Below are 15,591 nucleotides of genomic sequence, written 5' to 3'. Positions count from 1 at the left end.
GTTAGAAATTTGCTTCATTACATCAAAATTTCGCTATATCGAAATTCTACCTTTTATGTCCCCAAATAAGTACCGCCGTCAATAAATTCTTACACAGAAAGGGCCGCAAAAGCTTCTGAATCATCAGGCAACCGAAAAAGAAAATTTGAATGAAAAAAAAATTCATTTTGTTGAATATGAGAGTCGGCAACGAAAAATATGGTTTCATGCCGTGTTGACAATAACTTCACCTCAGCGGTATGAAGCGAAACCAGCCACACTTTCGCATCCACTCCGCCCCCATGGCTGATAGTGTGGGACGATAGTGGGACGACACTACCATGAAAAGCGCCGGCAGAGGGGAGTGAATGCTTTGTCTACGCCTCTCCGGAGAGGCTTCAACGCCTCTCCGGAACTCAAGATTAACGCAACCTCCAGTACTAGACACATGGGAAGGCTGCGCACATAATGCTACGCCATCTTGGAACACCCACTCTTTGCACATGCGGCAGGTTACCTCGAAAACAGGTTGCATGCGCTGTGGATGCACTCAGTCGCGCTGACAGCCATGCACAGCCACAGCTGTGCTAGAAAAGCCGACATGCGCCTACCTGCCCGCATACACGAACGAATGTAGAACGAAAGGAAATGGTCTCGTTGCCATAGCAACTGGCGAACATTGTCCACTCGCATATCACACATAGGACCGGCGCGTATCATTCTGCCTTGTCAGTGGCAGGGTGCTAATGGTTGGCAAGGTGGTAATGGTTACTCACAAGACACATTTGAATAGTGTGAAAAAAGTATGTGTTTTTAATAGCTTTTTAGTAAAGAAAGAGATTTTTTTTGTGCGACTTCGCATGTAGCCGTGCGCAGACAACAAAGGTATGAAAAAGGAACATGGTCATGTTTTATTTGTTGCACAAAACAAGAGCGTGCAGTAAACGACACCAGGACCGTGGATATTTCCCATAGAAAAGCATTGCTGTCTCTCATGTGAGAGACCTATCATCGGAAAGTTGTCTTGCGGCACCACCTTAGAATGGGCGCGTCATTAGCCCTTTCTGTAAGGTGTGCTGTCCACACCTAAAGAGTGCACTGTATCTTACACCACGCCTAGGAGAGAGAGAGAAGATGGCATCTCACCTGTGTCCTCTTATCTCGCAGGAAAATCTGCCCATCCCAATGACCCTGGATGAGGTACAGGGTCTCCTTGCCTAGCTTCAACTTGCCCATCACCAAGTTGCACAACTCAGACCCACCTAGGAATGGCTGCGCGGAGGGATGCAAACAAGGGAGAGCACAGAATATGGCATCACCCATGTAACCAACCAATAGAGCAACAGTGCAGCACGATGAAAAAAATAACTTGATTTACTCACCACATTCATAAAAAAAAAAAAAAGCTTTTAAAGAAATTACAACGGCGCGTGCTGTCTCAGCTCGTAAGGCGTCGTGCATTGTCAAATGTTAGAGGGATACTAAAGAGCAATAATAAATCAAAACAGCAAGTTCGGCAAGTTGGTTGGTTAACATTGTTGGCAGTGCACGACGCGAGATAACCTCGGCAGTGCACGATGCGAGATCGACGGTGTTAGTCAGCACACAGTGAAATTTTAGATAATGTTAGCTTCACATTTCCTGCTCAAACCAGGTGCTACGAACAGCTTTTCGGCTGCTTCACACTAGTCAACACGTCACACCTGTCAACTTGTCGCATTTGTCAAGGCTAAACAAGACAGTCGTAGGAGGCTTCCTTCATATTGATTATTACTTCATATGTGCCTTCCAGCAGTGCAGTACATCACTTTAACCTTTTGTGGTCATGCCATACCTCCTTTAAAAGGCACAGAAAACAGACGTAGTTACAATTCTTCAAATGTCCACTATTTTGTTTTCTTTTTTACTTTTTCAAAGTAAACTAGGCATTTCAGCACTACAGGTTAAAGCATAATAAGAACACAAAGCACTAAACATTAGGAATAAACAACACAGTAGAGTGTTATGCCCCCTTATTCTAGAATGTTCCTCTAATCGACACTCCACCTTGACTCAAGAAGGTTGATGGCAGTGCCATCTCTCAACAGCAGTGGTCACTGTGCTTCATCGACACACCCTGGCAATTCTGGATCAACGTAGCACCTGCTCCATTCAAGGGGTGGCACTGTACTCAACTTACTGGAGTGGAGGAATAGCTTTGAGTCGAGGATCATTGAAGAATACGGGGCTTAGCACAGTGCAACAACCAATCCGCTACATCAATCCATGCCAACAAGGCTACATTCGCTTGTGCAGCACGTATGCACTCAGGGCCATGCATCGCAATAGTGGACCTCAAACACTTCGATAGCATTAGATACGAGCAAAAATTTATCCACCACTTGAAAACACTTGAAAATCTCAGCTCACCTTGAGTTTGAACTCGAGTTCGGTGTGGTAGCCAGTCTTCTCCGATACGATGTTCACCTTGCCCCCGAGCTCCATGGTAAGGGTGCCCATGAGGATGCCCTTGCAGTGAGCGTACGGCATGGTGATCGTGTACGTCTCGCCCCTCGTCAAAAAGGACAGCTGCGCCGTGCCTTCCAGAATCGCCGACAGTGAGTTGCCTGCAGGAAGGTACCGCAAACCTATCGATTACAATCACTGCAAAATTGTTCAGAATTCGAAACCTGTCATGACGTCAACGTGCGACGACTTAAACTTATACCATTTTTATATTTTATGCAAGTGAATAAAAACTAAATATTCTCAGGTGGAGGCTTTTCAGTGCAATTGAATTCTTCCCTTACCATAGTTACCGAACGTGGGTCGCGAGTGACCCACGAGTGCTGCACCCAAATTTAAGACTCCTGGCACTCTTACGAAATTGCTGCGCCATGTACACCACTTCCACTTTCTCCACATTCTACTTCCACCTTCAACACCACTTCCCAAGTATAGTTCATCCCCCACATGTGGAGGCGACTTTTAACAAGCACTAACAAACGCTCCTTATGATCGCGATGATGGCTGGCACTCTGGTAGCTAAGCTCTCGTGCGAGCAACATCACTCTCTCAATTCTGCTGTTTCCTCAGATGATATTATACTAGCAGCAGTGAGTTTGAGGACAATTTCAAATGATGAGATCATAATTCTCATGACGGAGACCCATAAAACCAGCTTGAGAAAGTCATTGGCTGTTCGGTAGAAAATTACGATTGACTAATTTTTTGTGCGAACTCGTACGTAGTAGAGATGCTAAGAATTTGACATCTTTTATTTTCAGTGTGTCTACAACATATGGCAGAGATTTGCTGCCACCAGCCCAACAGAGTGTAACGTTATGCCCCACATTTGTGGCACCTACCAGAAAGAGGCTGTTTCCACTAGGCAAAAAACATTATTTTTGCAAGTCACATACCTCATGAGCTAGAACATGGAAACTTTATACACCGTAGGCAATCAGTATAGAAACATTTTGCATATTTTAGATTTTATTCAAAATGTTTCTTATGATATCAGTGCAACATTGTAAAGATTTCCCATACCTTTCAATGAACATTGTTTTTCACAAATTGAAAAATACCATTACTTAAGAACATAAGATCCTAAAATTTAAATGTTTGTAAGATACATTTCTTTAGCTTTCTGTTGATACACCGGGGCTTATTGTAACCATGATGGCATATTCAATAAAAAATTACTAAAGCCTTCATTTCTTTCTTTCTTGGAGTTAACGAGAGATGTGCCTCTGAAAAGCAATTTTCACCCATGAAAAAAAAAAGGAAAACAAAGCCAGAAAATGGGCTCACCATAGAACTTTGACTTTGCCAAAATTGTTCCACTGATGCAGAAGCCATCTGGTCGGTTGCTCACATAGAAAGAGGAAATTGGCGGGTGATGAGAGACCTGGATTTAGGAGATAAGCGGCGCCATTTGCTCACTGTACGAATATTCTATTTGGTTTCACTGCCCTTTCACCTTACACATCACTGCATTAAGAATACACTCGAAACTCGTTGTAATTAAACAGGATATAGTGAAGAAAATGCAATCCGCTTGAAATCCCCATAGAGATCCATGTTTAATACCTCAATTTAACGAAGCAAAATTGTCTAGCCAATGGATATAACGAACTAGATTTGTCTCAGAAATAAAAATATATCTACCAACGCATGGTTCTTTGGCACTCATTCAGCACGACAGTTCAATATTCCCACACTGAATACGCCGTCGAGCAACACTGGTCTTTCTCACCGCCACATGCAGCCACGCATGCGCATGCTGGCCGTGCACAAGCAGCACTTCTCTCTTATCTTATAGCACCTCTCTCTTACTTCGGCGGATAGCTGGTGAAGCTAGGCACACAGGCATGCCCTCCAAGATGTCAGAGTTGCCACGCCTGGCTGCGTCATGCCACATATCGATGGTGATGCTTGTGCGCGGCGTGCGAAAAATCAGTGGCTCCACTTCTCTATCACTGCAGGCGCGCAGTGCTAGCTGGGACAGCTAGGCGTGAACTCTGAGATTGCATCAGTGCTACCTTGGAACCACATGCTGGCCACGCCAAGCCGGTGTGCTCGTAAAGTGGGGCAAGCGGGGACCGTGGGGCCACAAGAAAGCAGTAGATCAGATAGTTTCAATTTCACATGCCAAACGCGTCTGCGTATGCGACCGATGGTGTTTCTGGGGCTGTGCCAAGCTCTGTCAGCCATATACTTTGACAAGTTCATGAAATGGCATGAAAGTGAAACCTATCTCTAAAGTCATGAAGGATCGCCCGAGTATAGCACCCCACCTGCATAGTCTGTGCACTTTATTGTGTGCCATCTGCAGCTCGAACATGACGGACTTCGTCTACATCGCAGCATGCTTAGCTGTTCCCTTCGATGACGTCACCTTTTTGCCGGCTTCACGACAATATGAGCAAGACAAGTTGAAAGCGGAAGAAAATAATGTTACATTGGAACATAAGGAAGCTATTGTAAAGGATGTTGTGTAAGGTGCTAAAAAAGATGTGTGTTGCACATGCTGCAGATTCTTTTGCTGTTGTTTTATTAAAACTTAATCGCGTATGTGGCCACACAGCGGTTCTACGGGCCACAGAGTTGTGGCCTTCCTTGTATGTTTAAAGCTGAGCACACCATTGGGCATATAGTGCAGTAAAGGAATATAATTGATATAATGAAGTAATTTCAGCTTCCCCTTCAACTTTGTTATAACGAGGTTCAAGTGTATATTCAAAGCTAAAATATTCTAGAAAAAAAATACAAAAAAAGAAAAAGAAAACAGACATTCAACTTGCACCCTTCCAGAACAAGATTGACCTAACAGCAGCGATCAAAATCAAATTATGAGGTTTAATTTCCCAAACCAACACCCAGGGTTATGAAAGATGACATAATTGGGGAGCTCCAGATTAATTTTGGCCACCAAGTGCTCCTCGATGCACACGTAAATATACCTTAATTATTCCAATATAAGGCGAGGCTGTTTTCCCAGAACCCATAGCCTCCAAGTCACCACCCGCCTTACATGCGAGGCTGATAGATTACTGTTTCAATGTGGTTGCAACAGTGCCACATTTTCGGCAATCAAGATTTTAAACGTCAGCACAGATTGTACCAATTAAATTGGCAGGTGAGGCAGAACCGTATTTTTTCGTTTGTAACCCTCACTCAGAATTTTTAAAGTTTAACAGTAAAGGTGAGTGCGGGTCATATGCAAATTTCACTTTGAGTTGTAGCTTCACAGCAGGGCGAATTCACCTTACAGTCTGGCTTCACGGCACAGTAGCGCACGCTGCTGTAAAACCACACCTCAAGGAAAAGTTCTCACCAATGCAATTTTGTAATCTCTTAGGGAACCTTACACTCTCCCTGCCACCCCATGTTCAAGCTCCCTTCCCCATTTCATGCTCGCCATTTTGCATGTTACCTGTGTTGGTAATTCAGTGCAGTAGAACCTCGTTGATACGATTCTGCGTAATACATTTTTCAGGATGATACATTGTTTTTTTTTTCTTTTCTCGATATTACGATTTGGTTGAATAATATGTTGGATGATACGATTTTTGGATGATATGCTTTATTTTGCAGTTCCCGTAAAGATCGTATCAACAAGAGTCCACTGTATTTCGGGCAATCCCTGCCGAGTCTGAATAATCCGCCGGCTACTCAATATAGCCTTACTTTAGTGTGCATACTTGAGTTGTCTTAAAATTTTTCTCTTTTTTTTTCTATTTTTTTGGGGGAGGGGAGTCCTTAAACTGCCTTATGTTAAGCCTTATAATTGTGACCCCCTTAAATCTGAATAAGTAACGGTAACAAGTACATGAATGCTTTTGTATTCCACCCTGATCAGAATGTATTCACCGCAGCCAGGGAATCCCACAACCTCCTGCTCACAGCAGATGACTGATGGAAACATTTGCACCGCTAGCGAAATTAAATTCTGGGGTTTTATGTGCCAAAAGCACAATCTGATTGCCATAGTGGGGGGTCTCTGAATTAATTTTGACCACCTGTGGCTCTTCAGCATGTGCCCAATCCACTGCACCTTGGCCACTGAGCTAGCGTGGCAGGTGTGCCATTAGCAAATCTGGGCCACAAAAAAGAACCACGACAAGGCATGTGAGAGAGAGGGGGGAGTCTGTTGTGAATGAAAAGCTTAGAGATTAGCCTGAATCAATGTGCTAGCCAGCTAGTTAGAAAAGGTAAAAAATTAAACAAGAGTAACGGCTCCATTGCCATTGATTAACATAATGTGATCTTATGTACACACAGAGCCAACAGCTCCTCTGACAAATCTCTAGGGCAGTCCACTGTTGCGAGAAATCTCTAAACATAACTACATAGCATTTACCAATTGGTAACCATATTGGGGTACTGAGCAAGGATTAAGCCAAAAGTTCAACTGTTTTAGACAAAAGTTGATTATCCAAACGTGCCAAACACAGTGCAAGTAACAGTAGTTCTCTTGCACACTGCAAGCAGACACACACACATCAATTCACACACGAACGGAAGTATATAAGAGTTCTAGAACCTGGAAAGTAAACAAACATATTACTTCGCAGCAAAATAAAATGCACTGCCACCAAGTCGCATTGTTTTAGCAGATGGCAACAGTGACAGAGGTGATAACTGAATAAACAGACCCCAATAGTTTAATAAGTCCCACTTAGTGCCAATAATTGCGCAGGGCTATTTATATTGATTTCTGGTATGTTCATGTAATGAGCTTTAGTTGGATGCTGAAGAACCCTAGTTAATCAAAATTAATCCAGAGTCCTTTACTACAGCATCTTTCACAACACCCACACTGATTGTGGATAGTACCTCAATCAATCAAACAAACCTGCTCAGCAATGTAGAAGGTTCGGCTGCCCGTCTCTGGGTGCTTCCAACAGCAGCGAAATACCTCGCCAAGAATGGGGTTGTAGGGCTTTTTGAGGCCCTTGGGCTTCTTGTAGAAACCGGAGAGGTACCACTGCACCACCAGTTTCATCCGCGTCAGGGGGTCGTCTTCCTGAACAGCCCTGTCAAGCAACAAACAACACAGTTAGGCAGTACATCTAGCATGCATTCTCGCACCTGGCACTGCAATTACCCTGCTGTGTAGCACATCAAAAATTGCAAGGCCTTCTGTGGAAATTTATGCACAGCCTCTAACAGTTTATGAACAGTTGTCAAACAAGAAACAAGTCCTCTTGTTGAAATGATGACTCCAACAACATTCTTTGTTTGACCTTTCTTGTTCACGTCAGCTCTCCGTCTTCTCGCAAATCAATGTCTTGTTTGGATATGTATGTCATTGTCAGTTACAGTCAACGATCAATTTCTCGGACATGCCCGATAATTCGGACACCTTTGCAGCACTGCCACGTACCCCATAGAGCCAATGTATAAGGATGTCTGCAATTTCAGACACTGAAACCCTTCGCCGTTCGATTTTCCGGACTTTTTGCCGTGACCGCAGGTTCAAAATGGCAATAATCGAATCCACCACCGTCGCCATTTTTATTACCTCACAGCATCGAACCAGTGCTCTCGCACGCCGATCCACTAGCTGCCGTGGTCACCTTGGCAACGTTAGGCCTAGCTGCTTCAACGTGTGCTACTAAGCTTCCTGCTGTTAGATCAAAGCTAGTCTAGGTGGTGTTGGTTCGATACCATGTTTTAACCGAAGCTTTAGAGGCTCACAAGTTTCGGCAGAGGTGGTGGTGATGGTGGTGTCACGCTGCAAAGTGGGCCGATCCTGGTGATAGTGCAGAAAGGGTACAAGCTATATGGCACATACCCCTGTGGACTCGGGGACCTGTAACATGCCCTTGAACTACCCTTGTCACACGTAGGACCCAAAAAGACAAAATCAACAGCCCTTCCCATGTCGAGAAAAGAAGGGTAAGCGAAGCTTGTTGTCCGATTCTAGCGTGAGGGCTTCCGAAGCCCTGGCAAAACGTCAGCGAAGAGCCGCGGACCTCGAGTTGCAAATGTCAGCGAAGAGCCGCTGACCCCGAGTTTAGGACAAACGAAGCGGAACGCATGCGACAGTGTCGTCTTGCCATAAGCTTCGGTTACGGCCGCTTATGGACAGGGAAAGGCCTCTGAATTTTTTTCATAAAAATAATTGGCCATTGTCATCAATGGCGCTGACTCCACCTGTGTTATCGTCGCCGATGGCTTCGCAGCGCAAAATATACCGGCGTTTGCCAGTTACCGAAAGTCAGCTTCAGCACAATACAGCGGTGTTATGCGGTGAAGCATACCAAGAGTGCTTCACCGCAGCATACCAAGCATACGCTATGTATTGCAGTGAAGCACACCAAGAGTGAAAAGGGGGCTATTGTCACGGGACACATTATACAAGGTGTCTGTCCCACGTAACTTTAGTCAAACTTTAAAAATATGCAAATGCCACCTAGCTCAACAGAACCACGGTGATGCTGTTTGCGGTCGTTTAGAGATACTCAGAATATTTTTTGCATTCCGCCTAATTCGATAATTAGTCTTAATTAATCAACTTCTGAAATATTAAAATTTGATGAAAAGTGTCAATGAGAAAACAGTAGAGCAACATGAAAAACTCCCGATACAGCTTTCTGTTGCTCAATACGTGCTACATAAAAGTGTTTTTCCGTGTGTGAAAGAAGCTCGCGAATACACGATAAATTGCCGCGCGACTGGCCGCTCGAGGCACTTTGCGTGTATTCGCAGGCTTCTTTCATGCTCGGAAAAACACTTTAATGTAGCACGTATTGAGCAACAGAAAGCTGTATCGGGAGTTTTTCATGTTGCTCTACTGTTTTCTCATTGACACTTTTCATCTAATTTTAATATTTCAGAAGTTGATTAATTATTTAGACTAATTATCAAGTTAGGTGGAATGCAAAAAATATTCTGAGTATCTCTAAGCGACCGCAAACAGCATTACCGTGGTTCTGTTGAGCTAGGTGGCATTTGCATATTTTTAAAGTTTGGCTAAAGTTACGTGGGACACCCTGCATATATTCTTTAATTATAAGTGGGTGCACCTGCCGTCTCTTGCCACAGTATGAGCACTGACACGCCTAATAAGTGTACTAACAGGCATTCAGAGCTATTTCGGATGTGCCTGTGGTGATTGAGCCCGTGGGCAGTAAAAGGCATGCACTCATTTTTTCGGACGTTTTCGTATCCCCTAGAGAGTCCGAAAAAAATCGGACGCTGATTGTATAGAGGAGTCAAAGCCACAACATGCTTCTTATGGCAAATTCCATCGGGTATATTGAAGAGGCTAACTTGTACCGTACTCAGCTCTTGAATCATGCTCCAATTAATTTCTGCAAAGCCGAATCTGTTATCGGAAATTAACAAGACGTGAGATGTATCAAAGCAGAAACTGTCGAATGCAGTGATACAATGTACTTGAGGCCTTCCACTGAATCTTTCCCTGACAGCAAATCAAGAGAGCAAAATTTGCTGCAAAGCAATTTGACTGACGCATTTCTTGCTCTGTGTAGGGGTGTTCGTTTCATGCCGTAATCAAGAATTAATTGCATTTAAATTCTCACAGGATGTCTTGTGGGCTTCCTGAGCATAAGCATAACTGCTCCAGTTTAGAAATGAGGCGGAGCAAGGATCTGACACTGCTTTTGAATCTACTGCTGCTTATTATGAACTCACTTATGTGTCACTGGCCCCGATAATGAACTTGTTGCACATATTAACAAAACTTATTAGACTGTTGCCGGCAGGTTTGAGCACAAATTCCGTTAACGAAAATGTCTTCTGAAGATTATTTTAAAAAATAACATGGAATAAATGGCGAACATACTAAACAGTTTGCAAAATGCTCCAGTCCATTTTTTGAAGACAAAGTAACAGAAGCCAAATGTGACTGAGGCTCAAGAAATATCTTTGTCTCGTCCCCATCTATTAGCGCCATACTTTCCCTATGTGCCTGAGGCTTACAGAGAGATGTGAGACTTAAAGAGATCGACAGCAGCCAAACAAGGGAAGTTTCAGGTTAGAGTCAATGTTTCAACAAGGGGATTCATTAAAAGAGAATGTGCGACTTGCCCTGACAACCTTGACAAAGGCAAGTCTTCTTGTCAAAACTAGAGATGTGCGAATACCGAATACAGTCGACTTCTGTTAATTCGACACTGACGAAATAGATGAAGGTGATTGAATTACCCGGCGGGTCAAATTAAACAACATGCAGAAAAAAATGACAAAACACGCCACTGATTCATTTGGCCATAGGTGCACAATTTTAACATGCCCCCGAATCAAATGCGCGCTTATTTTCTATGTGCCCAAAGTAAAACACTAACGTAGAAATGAATTGAAGCATAACTGCGAGTCGGCCTAGTTGGAACAGATTAATTTTCTTAAATTTTAAATTAAAGACATTAAAGCTTCTAAACAAAGTAGAAATCTAACGGGCACCCGAGTTTTTAGCAAGGGATATTGTTGCACAATGACAGCTGGTTTCCTAACATCAGCTTTGCCACACAATTTCTTAATGTTCTGCCGCAATACGTCCGTGTTATGCGGTAAAACAAACGAACGTTGCAAAGGCGGTATTGATTTTTTTTTTTTTTTTTGTCCAATTGCACCGCTCAGGCAATCTTCAGCAAAATTATCTTTAAGAAAAGGAAAGACACGTGTTAGAATTGGGTAAATACCGTAATCAGACATTGTGAGCTACGGTTATTGCTTCAAGATCTCTCTAGGACGGGTAGAAAATGGGCAATTTCAACGAGTGGTGATGTGTTCAATGGATTCACTGCCCCCTAAGCTCTGCTGAGTTAGATGCTGCCACTAAAGGGGTTGCTATCGGGTTCACCATAGGGGCAAGGTGCATGTGTGCCGACTGGTCAAGTTCAAATTATCCAGCATAGGTTAATTTTAATATCAAAATAACGAAAGTTTGGCCTCATAGGATTGCATAGGCACCGGCCGGGACCTTCAGCAAAGATCGAATTACCCAGAATCGAATATCAAATATCAGAAAATTTATCACAAAATCTCATGCTTACAAATTTTATGCAATAAAACATGGTGCTGCACATGCTCGGGAGTCTCCTAGCATTGTATAACCGGAATGCAGCAAGCTATTAGTAATTTAGGTACATAGAAATCAAGATATACAGGGAAGTCCAAAATAGTGCGCCAGCACTTATTACAGCTCAGTTATAGTTAGGGTTGTTTGTTTTCGGGTTTTATAATTTTGTAAATGGGGGGGGGGGGTAAAAATCGGGTGCTATTTTTCAAGGTGATAATCAGGGAGAAATTGGCTTTCTTGTGGAACCATTCTGAAATTCAGGTTTTTTTTGGGTTAAACTTCCAAATGTACTAAGTTATACATTCCATTCGTTTTTTTTTCTTTGTTTTTTCCGAGGGTATCACGAGCTCCCTAACGCTAACACGTTAACATTAGGACTCTGTTTCAAGCTGGTAATCGGGGGGACATCATGGTTTTATAGCAAATACTCTGAAGGTCAGCGTTTGTTTAGAAATTAATAAGTAATAATGTCAGTAAAGAATATTGATAAATTTGACTCTTTCCCTTATATTGTGCGTGATCTAAGGGGGATTGATAGTGCATTTCACAAGGTGTGTGCAGCAGGGCCAAAGCTACGTGGCGTGCCGGGGCAGTTCCACCCCAATGCCTATTGTCGCTTTTCTTCAGCCGGCCTCTGTAGAATGTCACGGTGAATTACTAGCTCAGAGTTAGGCGTGCTTGTTAGTATAGTTCACTGCAAAGAGTGGGTTCAACTCGCTCTTTGCACTGTTTACGTTTGCAAGCACGGGGACAGTGGTCACCTGGACAGGATGTCAGCATGGTAGTAATAATCAGCGAGCTTGTCGAGGAAAGACCGCGGCTCAAGGATGAAAGTGGGCAGCACGACTTTGGACAGGTCCATGCCTGGCCGAACCTGCTTCAGCAGGGCCCAGATGAGGCTGCGATTTTCCTCCGCAACCTCCTCCGTCTGGCCTGCGTCACCCGCCTGCACATTGATCAACGGAAGCGAATTTGCAGTCTTTCTGCCCGCACTCATAGAGTCAATCAATCAAAATTATAGTTATTCATCACATGTTTACACATATTAGTAGAGAAAAAGAAGACAAGAGGGCTATTAAGTCAGCAGCTACAGGACTCTCGATCAATGAGCATCAAATCTATTATCAGCCTATCAAAAACATCAAATCTAGAGCAGCAAACATTATTAGCATAATATTTTTCCTCTGTAAGTTAGAATCCATTTTCAGGGTGAGGTATCACTTTTCTTAACCCTTCAAGGTCGTTCAAAAAATTAAAAGAACTTGCAAAAAAGGCATTTTTCTTTTTCTTCGTACAACCAATTCTGTTGATAATATAAAGCAAGACCAAGTGATAAGATTGTGCCAGATAGGCAATGCTTCTCAGAAAAAAAATGAACTGTATCAGAGGTGGGCAAGTCTTGGCTTTTCTTATTTATATGTTTCAACACAATGCACTGTATCGCAAAATCATTCTCACTCGAAGAGGCTCAGCTCTTCATATAACCTCACTTTCTTTCCTTTTCTGTTCAACACAACTGGAAGTGTTCAATCATCCCACGGAGCATGCCCTTTTGAAATAGAAGGCTTGCAGCATAATAAAAAAAAGAGAGAGAGAGAGAACTACTTTCCAGCAGGCTCCTTACACCACCTGGTGCTGTTTACAACCACAGAGCAACAGACGAGCTCAAATCGCCTTTACAGCTGCTTGAGATATAAAACAGCACTGGATAAGTTGGGCCCATTGTTCCTTTTTTGCAAGTATGCTTCTGCGTGGAAAAAGTTAAAGAGCTAACTCTGTCCTGTGACCTACCCGCCATGATGAAGTATTCTTTACATAACACCTCCTAAAAATCGGAAGAAATATACTATATGTGAAAAAAAAAAAAAATGCGGTCTTACAATAAAAAACAAATTAAAATGCAAAGGAACACATAACAGAATAATGTATACCTGTTTAAACTAATGCGATAAAACTCATTATTAAGAAAAGCCCGAAAGAACAGGCCAGTTTAAAAAATACCTTGATCACATACGTAAATGTGTGCACACAAGACACTATTATTCTGGCATAATCACATTGCTTATTCTGGCAACACCGCTTCTTGGTATAACAACTACTGAAGCTACGACCATGTGTTGTCAGTCTCAACCTATTCAACCAGGGCCGTGATAGGGGCCTGTTGGCTCATTGTGTGAAGGCAAGTAATGGCACAGAACCACCAGGACACAAGAAGACACTGTCATGTGTGACCTTTGTGTTTTGTGTCATTCTAGTTTCTGCATTCTAACACACCATGGCTTTTATTCAAGCACCACGGAACTGAATCTTATAGGTAGTGCTCTAAATGCCAAAGTAAGGCAAATGCTTTCTGTGAAAATTTGCAAGGTGGAGCCGTTTTCATAAAAGGCAATCCTAATAGTAATTGTTATTCATCTGAGGCTGCTGCAACGCCACAAAGGAAACACATACGGGTTTCTCAGATACAAAGCTTTGCAGTTTAAGAAAAATTCATCCCGGTTGGGAACAAATTAGTCTGGGAATTTATTCCACCTTGCGGATTTCCGCAGAACTGATATGCCATATTCAGTGCCCCTGCGCATTGACTTGTCGATTAATTCAGCCTTACCAAGCAATTTGCTAGCTCACTCATTAGCTACGATAACAGAGCAACCACCCCAAAAGGCGTCGATTCCAGGTCCAATCCCCACACCGGGAAGAATTTTTCCTCAACTGCAATGCTTTCTTTTCGAGGAATCAGACAGTGTTTTCCTTTATAGCATCCCACTACTATTGGATGGATGATGCTCTCGCCAAAGGTTGGCCTGGGCTGTGAGCACAGATAAGCTTCCAGTCGGGCTAGTTGATGTCAATGCTCCACTGTGCATCAAATGCCATCTAATCAACACAGCAGAGGTGCACCGCAACCGTTCTCAAGCTCCCTCACCTCTCCAAGCTCCTCATTGCTCTCTTCCTGATACGGGGTCTCCGGTTCCTCCTCAACTTCCTCTGCCTCTCCGCTGTCCTCCGTCAGTCGTTGGTGCTCTTCCTCCTCGGAGTCAGTGTCGCTCGAACGCAAGCTCTGGGTGCCGTCTCGCTGGTCGTCCGTGGGGGCATCGTCACCCAGGTCTGTGTGCCATATGCAGATTTATGCTTGCCGAGAAATCGTTACGTTGCAGATGCACTCAAACGAAGGGTGGAGTTCCTATCGACCATAACACAGTGCAATTATGGATAGTTTAAGCAGGGAAGCGCAAGTAATTTTCAACTACAGAAACAACACTTGAGGAGAAAAAGAAAATTTCAACGGCCACCAAGGTATCGTGCTAACAGTGTAATGCCACATGAAGAAAAACAAGGCGAAGCGGCACGGAGATGGTGCCATCACTGGAAGTGAAACAGGGACTATGCACCATGCACTAGAACACAAACCTACAGCAATGTGCCCAGCTGCCATGGCGATTGTGATAATAGAAGAGTTGGGTTTTTTTTTCTTTTTTTCCCCTCCTCTCATGTGATAGGCTCCAACCGCAGAGTCTTTGTGAAATTATCTGGCAAACCAGAGACACACTGAAGTTTCTTCCTCTACATCAGTACTGTTTCATGCATTTAGCAGGCAATAGAATTTGTCGATAAGTGGCACAAAGCCTTATGCAAGAATGTGCACTGGTTGCATGCTTGAAGAGCTAAACAACACACTGTTCACATAACATCCCAGAAATCAACGTACTGCAAAAGTGTGGCACACACATGCAAACGGTTGCCGACAGACTTGCATGAAGCGAGCCATGTGCTTTCGGTGCGACACACGCGATACATATACACTCGAGCATTGATATAGCGAACACAGATACAATCAATTGTTCAAAAACAAACTAACTCAGCACATAATGAATATATATGCTTAAACGAATATCAGATATAACGAAGGTATTTTCAGCTGAATGCGACTTCGTTATAATCAGGTTTGACTGTATCAAATCCCTAAAGGGGGCTCACCCACACGAATGCCACAGACAACCTAATTTATGTTGCACAGATCATAACTAGAGCTAACTCTATGTCCTAACTCTATTACACCAACTGCCTGTTCCCAGTGG

General features: G+C 43.3%; 1 protein-coding gene across 1 annotated transcript in view; it reads right to left on the bottom strand.

Moving 5' to 3' along the window:
• Positions 1-15,591, bottom strand: part of LOC119450534 (oxysterol-binding protein-related protein 8-like) — a 115,220-nt gene that overhangs the window by 21,467 nt on the left and 78,162 nt on the right. The window contains 6 exon segments of the mRNA XM_037714027.2: positions 1,126-1,251; positions 2,389-2,585; positions 3,772-3,868; positions 7,319-7,499; positions 12,274-12,458; positions 14,439-14,620. Coding sequence (XP_037569955.1) covers positions 1,126-1,251; positions 2,389-2,585; positions 3,772-3,868; positions 7,319-7,499; positions 12,274-12,458; positions 14,439-14,620 — 968 coding nt within the window.

This window comes from Dermacentor silvarum, chromosome 4, assembly GCF_013339745.2.
Source record: "Dermacentor silvarum isolate Dsil-2018 chromosome 4, BIME_Dsil_1.4, whole genome shotgun sequence".
NCBI classification, from domain to species: domain Eukaryota; kingdom Metazoa; phylum Arthropoda; class Arachnida; order Ixodida; family Ixodidae; genus Dermacentor; species Dermacentor silvarum.
The sequence above is the reverse complement of the archived record's forward strand: the minus strand, read 5'-3'. Positions and strand labels throughout refer to the sequence as shown.